Here is a 24,120-nt window from a genome sequence, read left to right on the forward strand (position 1 = left end):
ACACCATCCCAACTCGCCCCAAGCTTAACTCATTACAGGCCTGATTCAGTGTTTCGTCAGGCAGACAGGAATGATATGGCAACACCTCCAAACCGGTGATGGATGTAAATGTGAACGTGTTATTTTTTTTTCTTTTCCTTCTCAGTAGCACAGCAGTGTAAAGTGTCGTTTCCCCAGGATCTCTGTGCACAGCGTTCGCTCTCCATCATGCTTTGATCCATCCGCCGTGCACAACCTACCCCACTGAGTCCATTCCTTAAAGCGTGCGGCCTTGAGCAGCTGGATTCACGGGTTCAAAAGATCACAGGAAAAACTTCAAGATCGGGCGGGAATAAGCAGGTTGTGTTGATAAAATGATGGGATATCAATCGGGAGTTGTTAATTTGAAATTGACCAGATGCTTCGTGTGTTCCCTTGTCTGACATCCTGTCCAGGTCGATCTACCTTTGTTGACTACAGACACGAGCTATTTGGAGCCGAGTGGAGTAAATAGCATTCTTGGTCGTTGAAGCTCCACGGTGGAAACACGAGCAGCTGCAGGGTCACATGAAGCTGAACAGAATATAACAACCCAGACAGGAGGTCGGACAAGGAAACGCACAGAGCATCCAGTCAATTACAAAAATCAAACACCATATACCTCATCGTATTGATCATCACTTTATCAACTTTACGTCAAAACATTCAGTGAATGAACGAATCAACCTCAGAACGACAAAGCAACATATTGTTGTTGCACGTTTTTATCTTCATTCTCGCTCCGCTCACGTTCCAGAAGCGCGCTGCTAACGGACAACAGATGTAGTTCTTGTTAATTACATTAAATGAGTTCGTTAAGTTGCAGCAGTGAACCGCACTGTGATTATTTTGTAGGTAAACTCAGTCTTCTTGCTGACATTCTTGTTAACTTTGAAGGATATATAGAGGCATCAGTATTAATTTCAGGCTGATTCATAACCTGCTGAAACACCTCTCAGGAGCTTTACATATGAACATTAGCATTTCACGTTAGCTGAATCTGGTTTGGAGCCGTCTGGTGGCTCCGGTGATTAAGATGCTCCTCGTCAAATTGCAACATCTGCGGCTCAAATCCCCCCCCACCCCCGTCTCTCTCTCCCCCCCCCCCCCCCCCCGACTTTCTATCTCCTCTCCTCCGTCAGGATCAAAACGAACGCCAGTCCTCCTGTTAAGAATTGTCTTTCCAGTGAAGCAAACTCAGCCAGCGAGCTGTGGAAGCACCTCATCAGAAAACAGGTCCACACCGAGGAGCCTGGCCCTGTAAGGGGATAACAGGGAGGATTCTTCCACTCCTACCAAACAGCCTGAGATCAGTTTTTGACAGGCAGAGATGCACTTACACAGAGAGAAATGATGCCGGATGTCAGGCTGTGCTGGAGGAAATTCTGACCACGTCTACATCTTCTGTCAGATTCTGAACAAGATGCCACCGACTGCTGATTGGTTCGACTATTAGATGTGAGAAACTAAGAAGAACAGAGTAAGATACTACGACACGAAGAACCGAGTATTTGTATTATTTCTGATATATTCAACGTTTGACCTGCCCTCATTCGCTGTTTCTTACCTGAGTGTCTCGCTACCTCAGCGAACGGTGTTTACAGCAGAGTTTTAATCATGTTTTAAGACCAATAATCATCAATAGTCATTTATAATCTTTCCTGCACAATGATTTGTCTCACAGCAGGTCGAACTCTTTAATCACACGCTTAAATGCTCAACAAGTGTCCCACCGTTACAGGAATATTGATCAAATAATAATTGAACAGACATGACGGAGAGACAGCGTGGATGCATCGGTCCACCTCGGGTGAATGGTACATGGACTTGAGCTTGTATGACTCGCTTTCACACCGACACGCTCACACACTGATGGCAGAGGTTGCTGTGTAGTGAGACCATAAGGGATGTGGACTTACAGTAGGTGTCTTGCCCAAGGACACATCGGTCATGTTGCTGCAGGAGCTGGGGATCGAACCCTCGACGATCCGGTTGAGAGGCGGCGATGACATGTGGAGCGAGTGTTTATCCTTCAAAAGTGTCAATGCTTTTTCTCCTCTGCTCATTGGCACCACCCGTGTGGGCGTTGGTCTCTATCTGGTCCAAATCGGCCTTCAAAGCTCCGCCTACCTTCTCTGGTCCAAACAAATCCAGAACATTCAGGACCAGAATCTAAAGTTAGAAGGAGGACATACTGGCTGCCAGCACTTCAACACAGCATGTTGAAGTTCATGTCTGATCAGAGAGGAAAGTCACTTTAGGATACAGTGACCGAAAAAAGCTCAAGACTTCAGCTTTTTGTCCCTCAGAAAAAAAAAAATAAAAATGAATTCTTATAAGCGAAAAAAAAGGAGAAAAGAGTTTCCTCTCCTTCACTTTATAATATAACACTGCAGCTGTGTTTGAAATGGTTGGATATGGAGATGATGAAAATGTCACAGACACAGAAGTACACATCGTACACACACCTTGTGGGTGTCTGACTGTAACCATGGAGATGAACTTGGCTGACCTCATCAAAAGGAGCCTTAACTTGAGTCAGCCGAGGCCAGCTGACGAGAGAATAACAACGACGACCCCAAATACCTATCGCTTACACACACACACACACACACACACACCTCAACCTGAGCGCCCCATTCACTCAAACACTGATGCCCTCGAAATTACAGACTGATAAATAAGGGGGAGAGAAAATGCTGTTTATTCATCCCCTATACTGCCGCGGCATAAAGAATTCACTCCCCAACACCTGACCTTCAGTGTTATTAAGGAGCCTGCTTTATTCCTGACACTCTCACAGCTCTCCCCCGAAGAAAGAAATTCATCCATTTTTCCAATAACTTACCACCCAAGGCAATTATGTCTGTTTTTCTGCCACCTTCTCTGCTTCTCAATAAAGTGCTCATAAATGGGGAGGGCAGAGATGTGAATCAAGGAAGTGATTTTGAAGAGATTTGCCGGGTGAGGAAATGAGACAGTGAGAGAGAGAGAGTGTGTGAGTGTGTGTGTGTGTGTGTGAGCGACAGAGCGAGAGAGATGGTTGTGTTAAGAGATCCGCGCATATAGCAAAAAGTGAAAGTGATATTAAAAAGCAGGAGTTAAAAGGCGAGTGGGAGTGGAGGCTGGGTGGCAGATGTTGTGAATTTGACATGTCTGAAGTATACAGGCTGTGTGCAGCTCAGCTGGGTGCAGACTTTGCTTTAGCGGTGCATGCAGTCACCGGAAAATTAAAGCCAAAGCTTCATAACAACTCCCACATGGATCCACTTCCAGCTTAACATGATGACAGATCACATATTTCTTCAGTTTTGGTGCAAGAAATATTTTTAACCTAACTTAAAACTTTTTTTAAAAGGTTTATTTGGAGCTTTTTTTTTTTCATACTTTTATTTTGAGACTGGACAGTGGATGGACCCCGCTGCTTCAACGGCGGCGTAATGTGCATGAAGGCGATGAGTTACTTCTGATGGTCACTTTACTCAGCAGCCTCTGCCATCAGTGGGTTAATGTGGAGGTGTGACCTGTGGCGTAAAAGCACTTTGAGTAGTCAGAAGAAATGTTCAAGGAAATATAGTACAAGCGAGTGCGGGGGGTGGGGGGGCGCTGACGTTTCCATCCAACACGTTAAAGGAACAGCATAACCTAAATACTGGTTCATCAACCCGGTCTCGTCAATCTGCGTACAAATAACACAACATTACACTTTCAAATTACTTGCCACGCATACGTCAAATTGCAATTTAGCGTGCATATGATAACACATCCCGACTGGTTAAGGATTCTGGGATGGCTAACCCCTTCACTCCTGAATAAAGTTATCTACAGTCTTGTACTGTCACACTACTTCACTGGTGACGTCATGACGTTGAAAGTTAAAGCGTCCGCTTCCGCTCGCTATAGAATCATAGTGACAGGGATCGGTGTAGCATAGATAGATAGATAGATAGATACTTTATTGATCCCGAGGGAAATTCAAGATATATGACATATGCACGCAAAATTGCAATTTGGCGTAAGCACGGCACGTAATTTGAAAGTGTAATGTTGTGTTATTTGTTCGCAGACTGTGAGACTGGGTTGTGTTTTATTGTAGTAAACACGATAAGATCTGAAGTCTTAGTATATGTGATATACTATGTTTGACCCCCTGTGCTTCTACCTCCTTCTCCGACAGTTTTCAGGTGGCGCTCCCAAGACAGACTAATGATTCCCACAGCTGAAATATTCCTGCTACCCACCATGCAGCGCACATGACGGTTCACACAAGGAGAGTGAGATGGAGGAAGTAAGACAGAGGGAGGGATGAGACGATCCGTGGTGTCAAGCTGGCAACGGGAGACAGGAAGTAGGAACGTGAGATTGACACCACGGATGGTGTTAGGTGTCATCTCTCACTTTAATTTCAGGTGTGTAGTATGTGACAAAATGTTTTAAGGGGAGCGGTCTTAATGTAAAGATAAAAAGTCATGACATGGTTTACCAAAACAATGATGACTAACTTCATATTTCTTCCTTACTCTCCTCTCTAGAAGCCAAAGTGTGACCGCTGAGACTTATCTGGATGCATAGTTCAGTGCCTATGCGCATGTGTGTGTGTGTGTGTTGATGTGTGTGGATCTGTTTCCTCAGTGAAGTGTTTGTGTGTGGATTTCGAGCTTGCACGCTTACACACACACACAGAGCAAATATACACAGCAGTGAATGAGCTCTGTCGCAGCGTCTTCCGAAGGGTCTGCGGCTGCATGTGCTCGACGTGCTGCGGAAGCTGCGATGAAGAGGGATGAAGAAGGAGTGTGGGAAGAGGGAGGAACGCTGGACCGAGGAAATCATCTCCTCGTTATGATTATATTACATCTCAACCAAAATGGAAAAAGAGCTTCATCCACCACATTTAGCCTCCGGGGCCAGAGCATCATCTTTTGATGACTGTCTTCATTATGCAACAGCATGCACGACATTTCCTGTGAACAGGGAAACTGTAGCAATTGGTTTGTACGGCTTTGTCTGTCAACTGCTTTGATTCAGGCTAAAAATCATTATGACGTTATTTCTGAAAAAAAATGAAGGCCTCCTAATGCAATTCAATCACAAGAAAATCATGTAGCTGGAGTGAGCCAGATTGAAGCCCCGATGTGATTATTCATTACTTTTTAACTGACGCTCACAAGAAACAAAAACAACGGCCTCTGTTCTGGGTCATGTGATATTACGCTGCACAGACGAGGAAGTCTGGGCTGCAGCTTGTTACATGCTAACTGCTGGTTTCATCATAATTACAGATAATTTGGCATCCTTTCCCAAAAGTCGGTTGCTGATGCATTCAGAGGTAGCGGAACTGCTAACGTTAGCTGACATTGCTAGTCGCCGTTTCCAAAGATTGAGGCGCCAGAAGGCCTTGAAACATGCGACTACGAATGGATCAAATGAAGACTTAAAGACTTCTAGTGAAGAATGTGCTTGTAATTTTCTCCTAAATTTGTATTTTTCTTTAAGAAAAACAGGTCAACTAAAGTTCGGAGTTTTTACGTTTTTCTCATTTTAGCTGTTTTTCAGAGTGGCCTTGAAGATTTAGTCATCACGACAGCTTTGACAACAGCTCTGCACACTACCTGCAGCACCAAATCAAATAAACCAAACACAGTCTGCATCTGTTGATTGTAGAAGCCGATCTTTACCGAGCTGACAAATATTTTTGCTTCGTAGTTGGCGAGAACTTCTCAAAGAGTAAATATTGAACTTTAATCAGGCGGTGTGGGCAACACGTGCAGACGCCTAACAAGAGCCTGAAAACTCCTCTTCCCATCATCCTCTCGTACTCCAGCTGCCAGACACTCCCTCCTCCTCTCATTCACCTCATGTACACAGCTGCTCCTGGTCACTTATCAAGCCAGTATAGAAGCCTCTCCTGCTCACTCACTCATTACCAAATTGTACTTCCTGTTGCCAGTCTTGTTTGCCTATGACAAGCCAGACTTGTTGTAATCTCAGACATCGCTTTAGCCTTCTGTCCCTGAATACGAGTTCTGTCTGAGCGTCCCTCACTCCTATCTGCTTCTCCCCAGGGCTTTTTTTTTTCACTGTCGCTGAGCTAGAGCGTTTCAGAGTGAGTGTCCCTGTTTGTGATCTGTGGACTCTCGTGGCTTGAAAATTCTCACAATTTTGTGAGAGCCTTTTGCGTGTGTGTGTGTGAACACTTACCTGCTGGCTCCCTGAAACTCCACAATCACCCATCTTGTTTCCTGACATACCCTTTTACAAGCTGTGTGCTGCACTTGGGTCTGCAGCTCATCCATTACAGAGCCAGTCTAAATGTTACCATGAATTTGATCGTTAAAGATAAAGGAAGCAACACGCCATTATTTTTACCCGATCTGGCCCGAATCTTTCTCGGCTGGCTCGACACGAAGCCGCAGAAGTGGCGTCGCGTTCCCGCTTTTTATTCCGCGTTTTGACGAGCATCTTTGGGTGGAAATCTGGGCGCACACGGTGACGCGAAAGTCTAAGAAATTTGATGTAGTATGCATGCCAGGTGGCGAGGTGTTACTGTGAGCAACGCCATACAACACCAGCAAGAGCGTGCACATTCATTGAAACATCCTTAACTCGGCTTAACCTCTGAAATGACTCCTGGATAGATATCAGAGCAGCAAGTGCATCTTGAACGTCCCACTGATGGAAATAATCCGACATGTTTGTTGATGTTTGTCTGCACATGGCGTCAACTTGTACGCGATGAGAGCCAGCGTGAGCAGCTCGGAGCACACTTTTTGCGTTTGATGACTGTCTTCATTATGCAACAGCATGCACAACATTTCCTGTGAACAGGGAAACTGTAGCAATTGGTTTGTACGGCTTTGTCTGTCAACTGCTTTGATTCAGGCTAGAAATCATTATGACGTTATTTCTGAAAAAAAATGAAGGCCTCCTAATGCAATTCAATCACAAGAAAATCATGTAGCTGGAGTGAGCCAGATTGAAGCCCCTATGTGATTATTCATTACTTTTTAACTGACGCTCACAAGAAACAAAAACAACGGCCTCTGTTCTGGGTCATGTGATATTACGCTGCACAGATGAGGAAGTCTGGGCTGCAGGTTGTTACATGCTAACTGCTGGTTTCATCATAATTACAGATAATTTGGCATCCTTTCCCAAAGGTCGGTTGCTGATGCATTCAGAGGTAGCGGAACTGCTAACGTTAGCTGACATTGCTAGTCGCCGTATCCAAAGATTGAGGCGCCAGAAGGCCTCGAAACATGCGACTACGAATGGATCAAATGAAGACTTAAAGACTTCTAGTGAAGAATGTGCTTGTAATTTTCTCCTAAATTTGTATTTTTCTTTAAAAAAACTGTTCAACTAAAGAAATAATCCGACATGTTTGTTGATGTTTGTCTGCACATGGCGTCAACTTGTACGCGATGAGAGCCAGCGTGAGCAGCTCGGAGCACACTTTTTGCGTTTTCAAGTGTTTTTAAAACGCCGTCCCCGTCTAAACGATGTGATGAAATATTTTGTTGTTGTGTGTTGCCAGCCTTAATGGGACAGAGGAAAATGAGAGATTCTGGGAAAGTAATGTGCCAGTTACAGGCAGGGAAATTCCTGCAAAAAATAAACACACACCCACGCAAAGACACAAAGCTTGACCCTTACAGTTCTCATGACATCTGTTACCACTGAGTCCATTTGGTTGCGTAGGAAAGCCACAAAGATCCACTCGAGAACAGAAGAGAAAAACTGAAAATAACATTTAATAGACGTCTCAGAACAAAGATAAATATAGAAAGTAAATGTATCAGAGCTGCTTTGTTGATGCCGTTCTAATGAAGTTATTACATTAGAAGCTGGTTTGTTGTACGTTCAATGTTTTCATAATAAGACGAAGAAACACCATGGATCACTTTTCCAATCAAACCTTTTAAATACATCTTCATAAAAAAAGTGGTCAGTGGTCTTTTTCCTTTTTTTTCTTTGACCACACATGAGAGAAAGACAATTTGACTCAAAACAACATTGTATATTTCCAGTTAAATGGATTGAACTCACGAGTCTTATTTTGAAGACGTGATGAATTGTGGCGGTCTCTGGAAGTTCGGCCCCATATTAAGATATCGTTCAAGGAGAATCGACACAGTTTACAGCCTGGCACTAAAACAACTTATCTAAATCAATGTTCTCTCAACAGGCAAACAAGCTAACATCCACTAGCTCTCCTAGCTTCTTGGATTCTTGCTGGTAAAAAGGATAGTTAACCTGCTTATTTGCTGGCTAATAAATGAGCTATGGGCACGTGGAGTGGTGGTGATAACCTAACTCTCTCACGCTCACTCTCTTATCCAAATATGCTCCATTCTGGCTCCAGAAAAACAATATAAGCTGAAGATGTACTCGCTTTTAATAACATGTACATGTGGGCATGATGGCTGCCTCGTGTCCCTCGCGGCTGTTTGGAGCGTTGGCTGTGCTTCCTCAAAAATTTAAGTGATGCATTGCCACAATATGCAGTAAGCACATGAAGGGTAGGAGCGGTGCAGAGGCACAGGAGGAGGAGGTGTAAAGTTATGGGTTCTTGAGTTGTTCGGGTTCTAATGATGTACTTCTTAGGTTTCATGTTGTATGGGTTCTTTTGCTGAAAGTTTGTTTGTTTTGTTTTGCTTATGTATGATTCTGCACTTGCCAAATTTCGAACCTGAATTTCCCCCATGAGGATTAATAAACTATATAAAATAAAATAAAAACGTTTAAAATGCTAAAGTCATTACAAAGGATTTATTACATAATCTGAAAACACTCTCAATCCAACCTGTGAAATCTGTATTCTCAACAGCTGCAGAGCGAGGCCCCGTGTCCACCTTAAAAACTTAAGGTGGACACGCTGGAGTGTTTGCGTGAAGTGATTGCTCGCTGTGAAGAAAAACTGTCCCGCCTCTAAGACAACAGTCTGTTGACAACGATAACACCTGTGTGACCGCCACTGCTGTGTTGCTGTTTACTACAAGTTTTATATTTGAGATCATTTTTTGAACCCGATCAGACACGGAGCAAAGAGGATGCGGGTACAAGACACGACCCGTAGGCAAGAAAAACTAAAGGGAATATCATACATTTGAAAAAACAAGCGCCTTTCTGAAAAGCTGAAAGATTTTCGATTTGAGCTCTTGGGAGCGGCCACACACAACAAAGGTGGAGAACTTGTGAGAAAAGAAGCTGGGCGCTGCGGTCATTCTCCAGGCAGATGCTTTCTGCTGAGAACTCTATGTACTCATTGAAAACAATTGGAGAAAAAAAAACCAAAACACGCTGACGCTCAGGGGAAAAAAAAAAAAAAGCAGGAGGTGGACAAGGGGCCGAAGGTGAGCTGTATTCTCCATGACTGTTCCAGCTTCTCTGCTCCAGCTGTTTGTTGGATCGCTGAATCTCATGTCTGCACAACACATTTAACTCTCTGGATTCCAATAAAGAAACCCTGACATTAAAAATGAACATGCTGCTGATGTGTTTACCATCAATTTGAAAATGTACTTTTGTTATTTTTATTTTTAACGACATGTCTTATTTGAGACTTGAGGTTTTTAAAAATCACCTACCTACCTCTTTTTCCGTTCGGGGTCGTAGGGAGGGCTGGAGCTGATCCCAGCTTTCAGTAGGATAAGACTGGTCGACTGGACATGTGGAGACAGACAAGCAGCCACACTCACGTTCACACCTGCGGGAAATGGAGCGTCACCAATCAACCTAACGAGCAAGTCTTTGGACTGACGGAGGAAACGCAAGGAGAATATGCAAACTCTACACAGACAGGGATTCAAACCAGAAACCTTCTCGCTGTGAGGCGACAGTGCTAACCACTGCACCACAGTTCAGAGATCTGTTTGCACAGACCCGACAGCAGGATGAGATTTTTCATCAGAAAACATCACTAATCCAAGTAAAAGAAAAAATCAGCAAAGAGTGAAAAAAAACAAAAAAAACGATCACGATCCATCCAACAGAAGTGATCTCAACCCAAATCCTCCCCACAGCAACTCTCATCATGTGCTTTGAATATGATTTTGCGACACACCAGGCCTTTCTGACAGCAGCTATTTTGATTTGTGGTGTAGGAAATGCACAGGTGTTTCTAATAACAATAATGGCTTTTTTGGTATTCATTTGTCTCAGTGAGCCGTGACAGGGTGACAGCAGGCCGGCATGCACAATACCTTGAGCCTGGAACAGAAGCAGCTAAATTGAATTCAGCCATCATTCATTTTTATTATTTATACCACTGCCTTTCCAATGTGACATGTCAAAAAGTCCACAGTGGAAAAAACCCATGGAGGTCTATGGCACAAATGAATAAAATGCAGCTTTGTCTACATATGATATTTTTACAGCGAGAAATGAGATCTTGCTTTCCATTTTTTGTAAAGGGATTTATTGATTTGTTGCCACTGACAACCAACATTTGACCATCCTTTAACATTAAGCAAAACAAGCTGGAGCGATGAAACTGTTTTTTCCGTCAGTGATTTCACTTTGAACACTGACATGAAACCCGCCTTCCTTCTCTGATCATGTGAGACCGCTGAAGGATTTTTCTTTTAAATACTGGATCTTGGTAAACCTCAAAGTTGTGGGGCCTTTATTAGCGCCAGCAGTTGCACTGTGTGGGGAGTTTTGTTGCATTAATGATGACAGTGTCTTGCTGTTTGTGAGATTTCAGACGGCATCATTACGGGCTTTGTCTGTGAGTCACCGAACCCGCCGCGTTGTGGTTTTCATAGAATCCGTTTGCTTTATTTGTGATACCTCCTGCCATCAGCACCACCAGCATCTCCAGCCACCTGCTGAGTTCGACTTAAAACACCATGAAACACCCCTTTTTCATCAGGATTTACAAGCGTTATATAGAAGCTCCGGGCTCGTTTAAATCGGCGTTCACGCTGTTTTGCAAATAAAAACAGATCAACACATCGCAGGTGCTTCTAAACACGAACCATGTGGTTTGATCTGCTGTCGACTAAAAAGCATCCATTTATACTGGCTGAAGTCGCTTCTTTATTGTGCCAGGTAGAATGAAACATCAATCCAGCGCTATCACTGTAATCTTGGACTGCTCAATCAGTGTTTGAAACACAAAACAAAGCTCTCTCAAAAGTGTAAAAGTGTAGCGAGAGAAGAAAGAGAAAACGAGGTACACGCGGTGAACGAGCAGAGAAGGAACACATCAAACACTGGCGCTTTGCAGCTACTCATTGTCTCTTGTTTTGCACACTCCCAACTGGCAAAAATAAATAATAATAATAATAATGTGCCGCTGAGCAGCCACCCTGAAAAAAAAACACATTAGCATCATAAAGCAATGGTTGTCCCTTACATTTCCTGTCTCTCTGTGGCACTGGCGGTCAACAATTCTCTGACAAACACAGTGACTCTGCTAATTGTTTTTTTTTTCTCCTCATGCCGTAAGGAATTGAGGAGGACCGGCTGTTGACAGACTGTAGGCGGACAATGCTAGCCGGGCTCCAGCACCATGGAGCTCTTGTATTTGTCTTCACCCACATTAGTCACAGTGGTGAGGAATAAATGTTTGTGAAAGCACAAATGGAGATCGTGCTTGTTGGATTGTTCATGTTTTAATACACAAGTGAGCGAAATATTTCACACTTGAGTGTTAATGAATGTTTATTTTTAGGACATGGCACAGCAGTCGCTCAGTCTGTAGGGACTAGAAGGTTGTCGGTTTAAGTCCCAGTGTAGCCCTAACCACCAGCACAAAGACACCTGTATTTGGATAAACAAACGTGTGCAGTCATCAAATCCAGTTTCTTTGAGCTCAGGATTACATCGCAGGTCAGGTCATCTTTATAACAAAAGTCATTCAAGGCTTGATGTCCTCCAGACTCCATCGCAGAGAATCACTTTATTTTGGCACTATGCAGGTCTCTATACTTTGTTTACAAGTCGTTTAAAATACAGCAGCCAGACTTCTTTGCAGAGGGAGGAAAAGTGATCATATCACACCTCTATAAGCATCCTTGCACTGGCTCCCACTTTAATACTGAATACCGTAGAAAATCCTCTTGATTGTGTTCAAAGCCCTTCATAGCCTTTCTCCAATTACTGAACTATCATCACCATACAGTACAGCCGCTCAGATCATCGGATCAAGGACTTCTAACCATCCCACGTTCTAATCGAAAAGTTTTTCGGAGCAGCAGCAGCGAGGCCGAGGAACAAACTGCTGTTACATATCAGATCAATACATTCTCTGGACTGCTTTTAAAAAAAACACCTGAAGACTCATTTTTATTCCCTCAGCTTCTCTTAGAGTTGGTTCCTTATCTGGTTAGCATCCTACTCTGATTTTTTATTTTTTATTTTTTGAAGCTGTCGTGTATGTGTGTGTGTGTGTGTGTGTGTATTTTCATTGCTGTTGCTGCATGCTTTCTTATTGAGATAGTTGAGGTTGACTTCTCAACTATGGCTGTGTGAGTCTGTGTGCCAGTGATTATGCCTGTGCCTGACACTTGATATTCTTGGCATGTGATGATTTCTTAATTTTTGTAAAGCACTTTGGTACAAACTCCTGTCTGTTTTTAAAGCACTATATAAATAAAGTTGACCTTGGCATTGACCTCCTGTTGCCACCTTAAGCCGACATGAGATCTAATTAAAAAGCTGACTGAGATAGTACAAATGTTTGGTAATTTTTTTTCAATTCCGGTTTGCATTGTGACCAAGGACCAACCGTCGGCCTTGAAAAATAAAGCCAATGTGGAAGTGCAAAATCCTGCAGTTCATAGAGTGTCCACTTGAGGCTGAATGCAGGAACACAGGAAGTCACATACACACTACATCCTGGTACAAAAAAAAGTTCTGATTTGTTATTCTCATCACTGCCACACACTGTACTGGGAGTGATTTTTTTTCTGGTAGCTGACATGATTGACAGGTGGGCCCGATGTAACGGTTCATCAAGAGGCTTAAAACCCGCCTCAGCTCCAGTTCTCAGCCTGTCGTTAGCTTGACTGAAAGTTCGGCTGAGACAGCATTTCCAGCACGGCGGCTGCTTCCGATGAGCCTCCGGACCCCCCTGCAGGAACAGATGGCTCACGTCACTCAGACTCCCTCTGTTAATATTTGGAGTCTATGACTGTCACATGTACTGTGCAGCTCATGTTCACACATGTTTGAACTCAGACGTCACGTTTGGCCGCGAGGGATTCTGCATAATGTTCCAGTTTTGAGAGTCGGGACTCTGGTTGTTGTTGAAAGGATTCTGTTGGTGTGCTGTTTTGATCCTGTTGTTGTTCTCCACTCACTACAGGAACAAAACTGTTAAATATTTCAGTGTTTGTGGTCATGTGTTCTGTCATTCTCAGACACTGTGAGGATTTGAAAACTCTCTCAGGTTTAAGTGGGAAACAGTGTTCTTCAGTTCACCTTTAAAAGGACAGATTGCTGCCTTGATTTTATTATTCCTAACTTTAAGAGAGATGTTCATGACAACACATCCAGAAAATAAATGTTAAAATGTATAAAAATTATTTTATTGTTTTGCTTCGGAAAGCAGATGTTGTTTTGGAGACTTTGTTTGTGAGCTGTGCAGATCTGTAGACGACGATTATTAAAGATGCAATGAGAGAATGGAGAATGGGCCAGAGAAGAAAGAGTCACAAAAACCGAGTGTTCGCACAAACAAGTGCACGCACACACACACACACACACACACACACAAACATCAGTGGAAATTATGCGTTTGAAGGGCTTAATAGTGACGATTATCACAACAAACGTGAAGAAAAAAAACCGCACACACATCAACGTCACGGGACAGCCCCTCAGGAGTTGGCCCTTTGGTGACATTTGGAAAGGGCAAGAGGAACATCACTTACTCACACACACACACACACACACACACACAAAGCTTTGACCTCTGCACCATCAGGTGTCAGCATGCCCCCCCCTACAGAAGCTCAATACTCAGATTAACATCAGGACCCCGGATTAGCTCGCTCCTGCAGGGTTTGGACAGCACTCACTCGTTTCACCTGGAGGTCCTGTAGCGCTCGGGTGCCGCCCACACACCCAAACTCCACACTAACACACACACACACATCCGGTAGCAGCACACATAGATGTATGCACACACGTGGCTTCTTGGCATTAGCGAATAAACAGAATTAACATAGTCATTAAAGATATTTAAAAATAAAGAAACCTGTGTGTTTCTTTAGTTAACATGGCAAAAAGAGGAAGAGCCCTTTAACCCTTTTCTGTGAATTCATGAAAATCTTGTTTTTCCAGTTACATAAAGAGCCGTAATAATGCATTCATTCTTTTCATCAGCTCACATTCACAAGGCTGCAACACTCATTCTGGGGAATTATTTCTGCTTCAAAGTACAGAATAGTTGAAAAACTGCCTCAGCAACAAAACTCTTCCCCATCCTTGAGTGTCTGCGATGTCTTACATAACGATGCCTCACCAGCCACCTCACAGCGAGAGAGCTTGTTCAAAATCCTTAAGAGGCGCTCTCTTCCTTCTTTTAAATTGTCAGATTTAGAAGAAGGATTGCCTGGCTTGACCAGAGCACTTTACAACCAGTGAGTCAAAATGGGATCATTGATTTCTTTGGTGCGAGGTTTGAGGAAAGGGCACGCTAGGAAAAGGGTCTGAACAAAGCCGCAGACTGCTGGCCTGGTTTAGAGCGTGACAGCCTGTCAGACTTCAATATGTGGAGACGCTTCGCACCATGATCATCTCACTTTATATCTAACCGAAAAATCATGATGCTTGTGCTGCCACAGTGTTTCTCCTTTCCTAGAAAAGGTTGGTGGCTGAGCTGCAGCCCAGAGACTGGGGTCAATACAGCAGGTTTGGTTGTTTTTATCTTCTCAGTCTGTCTGAGAGGATGCAGCGCCAACGGTTGGATGAGTCACACAGCAGGCTGCGGCAGAAAATACCCGCTTTACTACTGCCACCTTGTGGCTACTGCAGTAAAAGAGTTTAATTTTGAAATCCTCCTCTCCGACCTCATTACAGCGTACAAGCATCTGGCGCTTGTACTCTTTTCAAATCACTTGTAATGTCAAATAAGATGTAAAACGTGATGTATATTAAAGCTGCTATTGTTTTTTTTAGCTAATCATGAAATAAACACGCATGCCTTCTGTATGGCTTACAAAAGCGAAGGAGATCATTAGAGACAAGATGATATTTTTATTTTGTTGTAATTAATGCCTGAATCTGCTGCCTCAGGGAAGACAACGCAACGCAAGTTTATTTATAGAGCGCCAGTTATACACAGAGACAGTTAAAAACAACAGAGCGTTCAGAGCACCATGAGGCAGAAGTTAAAAATAAAAGCCCAATCTGACTCGCAAACACAATTAAATGGCAAAGTTTCGACACTCGACCTTCATCAGGCAACAAGTGTTGCCTTGTTGAAAGTGTGCGGGAGTTTATCGTCTATAGTTTGTGATGGACACATCACTCTCCTACGCATCGGTTTTGTCAAATAGATGTGCAAAGGTTGTTTTTTTTTCTAATTAGAAATATAAGACCGACATTCTCAAATATTACGAATTCATCACTTTTAACTCATCAAATTCAAACATCACTCCTGCTCAGGCCGTGAAACTTCTCTAACACACTAAATGTTAAAAAAACTCTTTGTTTAATCATCAAACCCTGAAGTCCAAACGGTTTTTGGAACAACCTTTTATCAAGTCGATTAAAGACCTAATATAAAGACGTGAACTCTAAGTTGCTCTCATGCACACGATCAAAATGTTCAAGCATTCGAACATTAAAGGTGTGCAACATTATAAAAACCAACATAGCAGAAATATATCCTTATGAAGTATTTCAGTGAGTGAAAGGGTGAAGTCAAACGTCCTCTGCTTGTTGTGCTCAGCTCTGTGTTCATAACGGACAGTAGTGTCCCTCTGTGCAGGATCAGGTGCTTTGCAGAAATTGGTGTTCTTCTTTTTAATGGTTCCAGTAAAGAGAGCAGCGTCTCAAACTGAACCACTGGACATCCTGGGATACAACTTGGAGGTAATCAGGGATCAACAGGAAAGACTCTCCTTTGTTAAAAGAGGAAACTTTCCTCGTTCTTGTCTTGTTTTCATGTGGACAGACTGTTGCTTTTTTCAAGGAGTGAAAGAACCAAAACACAATTTTGTTAATTATTAGAAAAATAAATTCATCCGACTCAGTTTGCAAAGTTGCTGTGCGTAATGATTTTTAAGGATCCAAAAAACACATCCAGACTTGGTGTCCAAAGGCCTCAAGGCGGGTTTGGAAGTATGCACTTTTTTTTATTTTTTATTTTTAAGTTTTATTTTCTGGCTTTTTTCAGCCTTTATTGTGGAGAGGATGGTGGATCGGGTCGTTTCAGACATTAAAAATTAAAAAGTACATAAAAATGGTTTTCTCTACCGTCATATTGAGACAATCATTTTTACTATAAGGTTGTTTCATAACCAGCTAAAAGGTCCTCATAGCAGCTTTAAACTGATTTGACTATTGTAAAGAAACACACTGGGACATACGCATGACCTTTTTCCTGTTTTGGTCTGGGGCTGAGCAAAAAGTTTCAGAAAAGGAGTTACTTAATAATTCAGCCCAAGGGGGGTCATTTTAGACTTTTCATACACATTTGTGAGAACAGTTTAAGTTTAGGTCCATTCTGTTTCAACACATCAACGCCCCTCCAGCTAACAGCTATACGAGCGTGAAGGTTTGATTTGTCCAGAAAGAACTAGACAGCTCTGCAAAGCCCTGACCGCCTTGACCCCCACGCGCCACCTTTGTGAGGAAGTAGAACGCCTACTGCGAGCCAGGCTTTATAAGCCAACATGCCAGCCTGACCTTCGTACTCTTTTGGCTGAATGGGAGCAAAGCCTCTGCAGCCCGGGAAAGCTGTAAAAAGTTAAGTCATTTTGTTCACTTGTAGCCTTCGTTTCCCTTAAGTACAGTCTGCAAATACACAATCTATATCCATGACATACCCTCAAACTCACAGATCGCATACACCTACACACCGTGCACACTCAGTACACTGAGTTCCAGTGTGCTGTGTCTGCCTCCTCATGCCTTTGGTTTTTTTAGGTCCAACAGCGCTACGAACCAGACACCTGAGAATACAAATGTGAGACACAGGAAGAAGAAGAAAACAAGAGAGAAACTGTGTGCGTGTGTGTGTGTGTGTGTGTGTGTGTGTGTGTGCGTGTGTGTGTGAGAGAGAGAGAGAGAGAGGGTTCTCTTGTGTGTACATGAGCTACTTTCAATTCAGAAGCTGTGACATCGAACTGTCAGTAAAGCCCAGAAGTGCTGACAGGTAGTATCCACACACACACACACACACACACACACACACACACTTCCTCCTACAGCTGTAATTGAAAGCTGTCACTTTGATCTGCACAGGTCGGCTGCAGCTCCAGGACTTCACTCGCCTCTTCTCTTTGATATTACTCCTCACCTCTGGATTAGAGTGCTGTCTTCTCTCTCTCTCTCTCTCTCTCTCTCTCTCTCTGTCTTTCTATTGCTGTAGAACATAATGCACTAACTCCGTCTCGCCCTTTCTCCTGTGGGCCTAAACGATCAACCACGTCACAGTTTCAACGTGGCCCTTGGTGTCTGCCTGCCCGGGTGTTGTTGCTTGAAAGTGACGGACGTTGAAGTAACGTGCGGTTTCTGTCCGTCACCTCATAAGTCTCGAATCTTCTCCACTTTTGGTCCATCTTCTCCATCAACAGTGTACTTCATTCATAATGGATAAGGGCCCTAAATTAGGTTAGCACATATTGAATCATTCATGTGTGCTCACGTCTTTGACTGGCCTCCTGAATATTTAATTATAAGTTTGGAGATGCTAATTTGTCCTATGATCTGCATCAGCCTCTGAGCTGGGTAGTTAAAGGGAGGTGTGTTTTTTTGAGGTCTTGCACCTGCTAAGGTGGACACATGTTTGCTATTTCTGTTTTACAATGATAAAAATCTCTCTATATTTTAAGTATCCAAGCTTCAAAAAAACAGACTTCAGATCTTCAGTCAAATTTCTGACCTGCTGGGCGCAGAAGGGAGCGAGCATGTCTGCATGGCACAGGTTGTTTCTGTGAGAAATGAGACAGAGAGAGTCTGCAGGAGTTTGCCTTTAATTCAAAACAATAACTTATTCAATATTGGCTGTCTAGCACTTGTATTTGTGTTACCATGGTATCAATACAACAATCAATGTTTAATTTTCCCCAGAATCATATCAACATTTAACATCCTGGTATCATTGCAGCCCTTGTACCTGCACATCAGAGAGCTGAGCACACTGAAATATACCAAAACCAAAACACACACACACACACACACACACACACACACACACACACACACACACACACACACACACACACACACACACATGATCGAAGGACATTCTGTGTGTTTTTCACAACAACATCTCAGACTTTTGGCATGAAGGTACAGCAGCAGACGAAGACTATGCGATAGATGATTTAAGACAGGAAACAAATACTCATGGCAATGTGATAAGTCTGGTATATTCCCAGTTTAAGTAGCTGAATTGAACGGAAAACGTAGCTGTAAGTAATCCAGCTCCAGGCACTTAGAATGGTTAGAAAAATATAAAAAGTCTTTAATTAATTTGGCTGGAAAAATTAAAAAACACTAACGCTGGTCGGCTTGTGTCTTTTTCAGGGAACAGTAAACTGCACAACTGCATATCTTGTGTTTTTTTCTTCTTTTTTTAAGAAGCATTGCAGGGTCTTTGTCATATCATTTAACTTTTATTAAACCAGGAAAGAAAAATCTCTTTTTCAAGATTGTCCTGGACCCGACTCCTGAGTCAAGGCAAAAGATGGAAGGAGTCAGACGCAATCGAAGTAAACAAACAATGAATCACTAAATGAAGTAAATTAATAGACCAATAACACGAGTTATGTGGTGTGTGTAATCTGAATCATCTGTGGTGAACGTGTGGGTGTGTGTGAAAGCATTATGTGGTGTGAGGTGTAGAAGAGTGCACAAACATGGCTGACGGAGAGAGGGGGGGGGGGGGGGGCACAGGAAGCTGGGTTTTAGATCCCAGGTGACACAATGGGCCCAGGTTCTCCAGATGTAGCAGAATATGTCAACAAGAAAGGATCTTACAGAAAAGCATCCAAACACACCCTGAGCAGGGGCAATCACACGCACCCCCGCTGGGCAAATCATTGCTTTTTGTCTCTTTCATTTTCTCCTGTTAACGTGTAAGCAATGTCCTAAAACTCATCTAAACCTTCTCTCTTTAAAAGGGAAAAAAGTGTCTCAAGGAAATGAAAATAAAACACTTAATCACTTCGTCTGACACCTACTGTAACCCATCATTATTGGTTTCTAATCAATAACTAAAGTATGTCTTAACACAGACGGTCTTGTTTCCTTTCGTAGGTTGTAAAAAGTCATCAGTATCAATTTCAGTTTGTTTCATAAGCAGCTATGAAGTCTCCTCGGCAGCTCTAAAGGTCATTTTTGATTTATGTTTTTAAATGTACTCATCTGTAAATCACAAACTGTATTCACAGTCAGAGTCATCTCTGCTCATATCAAAACCTGCAGCTTGTTCAACAAGTAGGGAAGTCATAATCTTAACCTTTACGCTTCAATACACGTCCTTCAGAAATCTTCACAGACCCCAACGTTCGTTTTCTCAGCCAGACTCTTTTTTTACTGTCAGCAACAAAAGTCCTTCATGAACTATTACTTATTACTACAGAAAAGGTTGTTGAACAAGGATTTCTTTTCACACTTTCTCTCGCTGTCACGACATATCCAGGGCTCAAGTGGAAACAACACATCAAAACGCTGATGGCTTAAATATTGTGTTTGTTTGTTTGCTGTCAATCAAATCAGATCAGACCCCAAACAGATGGAGTGTATAAACCAAACCTAAAGCTCCTATATGAGGAGTTTTTAACTGGTTATGAAACAGTATTGATGCCTCTTGATGACATAAAGAAGAAAATGAGACCATTAGGATGAAGATTGAAAATGTCTATGTGATGGATTTAATGTTTTAAACACCTGTCCTCAGGTATCAGATGGCAAAATTCACATCTCTCCCTGTACAAAAAGCCGTTTGTTAAGTCTTTAACAGAGAAATGATGTATAACTAGTGATACATTAGGCTGTTAATTGACAGCAGGATAGAAAAAAAAACAATTCACTGGAGGTGTACAGGTAAACCGATCATCAGCGTTAACCGATCTAAAGGTTAAAGATCTGAGTGCTTTAGCCCAGGAAGCCTTGGGTTTGTAAAAATGTAAAGCGAACTCGTCTGATTTTAATGTTATTAATGTGTTTCCTGAGGCGTATCTGATCAGCTCTCATAAATGTTCCGTGCACTCTGCTCAGTGTTTACAATTTTGTTGAGACTCCAGTTGACCTTTCACTTTTTAACACCCGCAATTGTTGAAGCGTTTTTACATTTTCTTGACCTAAGAAATTAAACTCATAAGAACTTTAGAAGAAGTTAGGAAAACTTTACAGAGTGTTACCCGTCGGTGTGCTTCGGAGGAAAATGAGTACTAAAGCATATCGGCAGTGAGACAAATCTCACCTGAGGAGATTGTAGGATTAAAGTGTTGCTGAGATTCTAACACTAACAAGCAGCAGCACTTTTCAGAGTCACGACTGGGTGAAATCTTTGGTTATTTATTGGCATCTATGCCAGTTTACTGAACCATGCTGTTGAGAGTAATTGCTTTCTTCACTTGGTTATTCAAGTTATCGAACAGACAGAACTTTACTGAGTTGAATTTCAATTGGTTCTCTTTTTATTCTGGAGCTTATTCACAGTCATGAGTGCTCCAATGTAACTGCAAAGGACTCATCTCTTCAGCTGAGGTACGTGCTGCGGCCAGGTATAGGAAGCTCTCCAATACAGTTGTGCCATGTAACCATCAGGCGGCGACAAAGTCACAAAAATGAGACAGTCGCAACAATTTTGCAGAAATCCGACATCAAGGTTATTTCTAACTCTGTCACATTTCATCAACAGGGGGCGCCAAAAACAACACAAACCAAAAGTTCCTCAAAGGAGCTTTAACCCAATGTTAAGGATTTTAAGCCAGAGTTTGACTGCCTATACTTACCAGACTATCCACTCAAACGTACTATAAAACAAAAGTTCGATGCGCTTCACTTCTCAAAGCAATTTAATTTACGGAGAAAACACTTTAACAATATGTTCTGGCCATCCATGCGAAAAATGGAAGCTGTAAGATAAGTCTTTATGTTAATATCCAGGGAGCGTTTGGGCTAAAACAAGTTAGAGCATAATTCTTGAATCCTGTGCACAATTAATCCATGCATGAAAGCTTAAGCATGTGCAGGAATTGAGAAACTAATTTGTGGAAAAGCAGTCCTTTATTCCCCCTCTTACAGTTTCAGCTGAACGCCGTGGTTCAGCTCTAATCTGCACCTTACACTCTGCTGCTCCTGAGTGCTTAGCTCTCTATTTGCTGTGGTGACTCGGTTAAACTGCAGCTTTATCTCTCTGCTTCTCTTCACCTGATTACCCAGTGCTGGTGTTGCCTTCCCCCTTCAGTCAGCAAAGCCCGGCTTTAGTTAAATGAAATGATGTACTCGGTTTCATAACAACAGTCTGCAGCAGCAGCCGCCTCCAGTGGTGTAACTGGTTGGTTTTTGACTTTTTGTTGATTGTTGGTGGAGTCAATGATCTCTGATCATGTCTCTCAGGTGGTTCCAGTTACTTTAGGTGGAGTTGTTTTGCAGCCAGACTTGCCTGCAGATTTAAATCAATGTCTGCATGTTTGATCACTACTGTTAGCACTATAGCCTCCTGGTTAACATTAGCTCCCTCCTCCTCGCTCCTCTCGGCCTTTAGGTGCTGACTGAAATAAGATGGTTAACAAGATCTTGTTGGGGTCAAGTGTCCAAGTCAGTTTGATCGACTTCTTCTTTGGTCCTAACTTTGTGCAGGACCTGGAATAGCTGTACTGATTGTGACTTAACAGTGGTCTGTAACATTACAAGAAATAGTCTAATATCATTTTAAGAAGGGGGGTTTAAATGTTGCTTTCTTGTTCTTTTTTTGCTTTTAGGTTTGGTTTTTAGTTTGCACTCTTGTCCAGCAGACATGCATGTTCTTTCAACTTGTTGCCTTGCTACTCAAAGTTGTCTCCCTCCTTTGTTTTGTCCTGTTTGGAATAATACTAACCAGGCAGCATCAGAACAGAGAGCTGTTGGTGGAAAAAATGTAAAAAGATTTACTGTTTTATTAAATTTTACGAAACATGAACTCAGACGGGACGTAAAAACGCTCAACATTCAGGAAAGGAAAGATGACTTAAAATAAAAGACAGTTGCATAATCAAACCACTAAGGGGTGCTCTTGTGCAATTGTACAGTCTTGCAAAAGCTGATTTAACAACAATGCAAATGAATGCGTCATAAATGATTGAGGTGCAAGTAAGGAAAAACTTCTTGGAAATACAAAAAAAAAAGTATAATAAAAGAGAACAAAGCAAAGCTGTTAACAGATCATCAATAAACCACATAAAAATAATAAAAGGCATTCAAAATCTTGAATCAGGTTTACAGTTTGTACAGCTCTTATGTTGGTAATTAGTTTTAAAAAAAGATAAGATTATAATAATCCTTTATTCATCTCGCAAACTGAGAAATTTACAGTGCTGCAGCAGCAAAACAATACATTATATTACTTTGCACTGTGAAATTCGAACGTACGCAGCCAACGTGATGACGTCGTCCGACGCATTTGCTGTCGAGCTCAGAGAAATCAAACAAGAAACAGGAAATGCAGCATGAGTAAAAAAAAAAAAAGGGAGATGTGTTGTGTGTGAAGTTAGTTTGCTAAGGTTACCTTAAATTGCTTGGAAAAAAAAGAAAGAAAATAGATTTACATCCTGGTATATATATATTATCTGGAAGTCTCCCGTCTGTGTCTGTGAGGAGAGGATCAAACAGTCAGGTAACGATCACCAAGGCAACGCGTAGCTTATCGGCTAATGATGCTAAGCTAATGCTAACGAGCCAGGAAAGTGTCAGACTGTGTCGTTGTTTTTCTAACATAATACGCTGCTTTCTTAATGTACACAGCTTTTTTTTCCTTCTTTTTTTTAAAAACAAATTACAGAGTGTTGAGCAGTTGAGTTTAATTTAATCTGACAGTTTGTGTTTTATTTACATGAATGTTTAGCTGTCAGTTCAGTGTGCTAGCTGCTGTTTGATGGGATAACTGAATTAAATAAAGACTGGATTACCAAACAGGCAAAGCAGGAGTGACTGACCACCACTAAGACCCCCATAAACAGTAAAGTAACTCTACACTGAGACACTGAGGAGGATGTCTCTTTAATGAACCAACACTGAGCTTTACTTTGTGCCAACATCAGTTCACTATCTGAGTTGTTTGACTGAACATCTCTCTTAGTTTTTAAACGTAATGGTGACTTCTGATAGGCTGACAGTCATTAAAAAAATGGAGACTGAGTCTGAAATCACTAAATAGTGAGTAGGGAATGAGTGATTTTGGACACAGCGTGTTATTTTTAAAACTCATATTACAAGGGATGAAACGATTCACTCAACTCCCGATACGATTCACGATTTATTTTACAAAATGAGACTGAAGACAAATTTTTAGATGACTGAAAAATTATTCCTACAAACCGGCTGGTTAGTGTGGTTTGGCTTGGCAGCTGCCATGGTAACGTCTGCCTGTCACATCCAACCGCCTGATGCTTCACAATATTACAGCGATTCATTGTGAACTTTGACTCCTTTGAATCGATTTTTAACTGCCTCACGATTAATCTTTACATCCCTACATCATACGGCTTTCACAGGACAAAGGTCGAGAGGAGGGTCCAAGTTTTTTTTTTGTTTTTTTTTTTCAATCCGCTACTTCAAATGTTGATGTATTTGTATTGTATCTCCGGCCAGGCAGGATGGATCCGGCTCTGCTGAGGGAGCGGGAGCTGTTCAAGAAGAGAGCTCTGTCCACTCCGGCAGTAGAGAAGAGACAGGCTGCTTCAGACTCGCACAAGAAGAAGAAGCCGAAAC

General features: G+C 42.2%; 1 protein-coding gene across 2 annotated transcripts in view; it reads left to right on the top strand.

Moving 5' to 3' along the window:
- The first annotated feature begins 22,789 nt into the window (after nucleotides 1-22,789).
- The window catches only part of gtf2e2 (general transcription factor IIE, polypeptide 2, beta), a 9,942-nt gene continuing 8,611 nt past the window's right edge, over nucleotides 22,790-24,120 (top strand). The window contains exons 1-2 of one of the 2 annotated variants that reach the window (XM_079337886.1): nucleotides 22,790-23,026; nucleotides 24,005-24,120. The exon at nucleotides 24,005-24,120 is cut by the window's right edge and continues 39 nt beyond it. In XM_079337886.1, the coding sequence (XP_079194012.1) occupies nucleotides 24,006-24,120 (115 nt within the window). In that variant the 5' untranslated portion in view covers nucleotides 22,790-23,026; nucleotide 24,005. Of the gene's footprint in view, nucleotides 23,027-24,000 lie in introns of both variants that reach the window. The other variant, XM_079337885.1, reaches the window with a different exon arrangement.

Source organism: Symphodus melops (assembly GCF_947650265.1).
Source record: "Symphodus melops genome assembly, chromosome: 2".
Taxonomy (NCBI): Eukaryota; Metazoa; Chordata; class Actinopteri; order Labriformes; family Labridae; genus Symphodus; species Symphodus melops.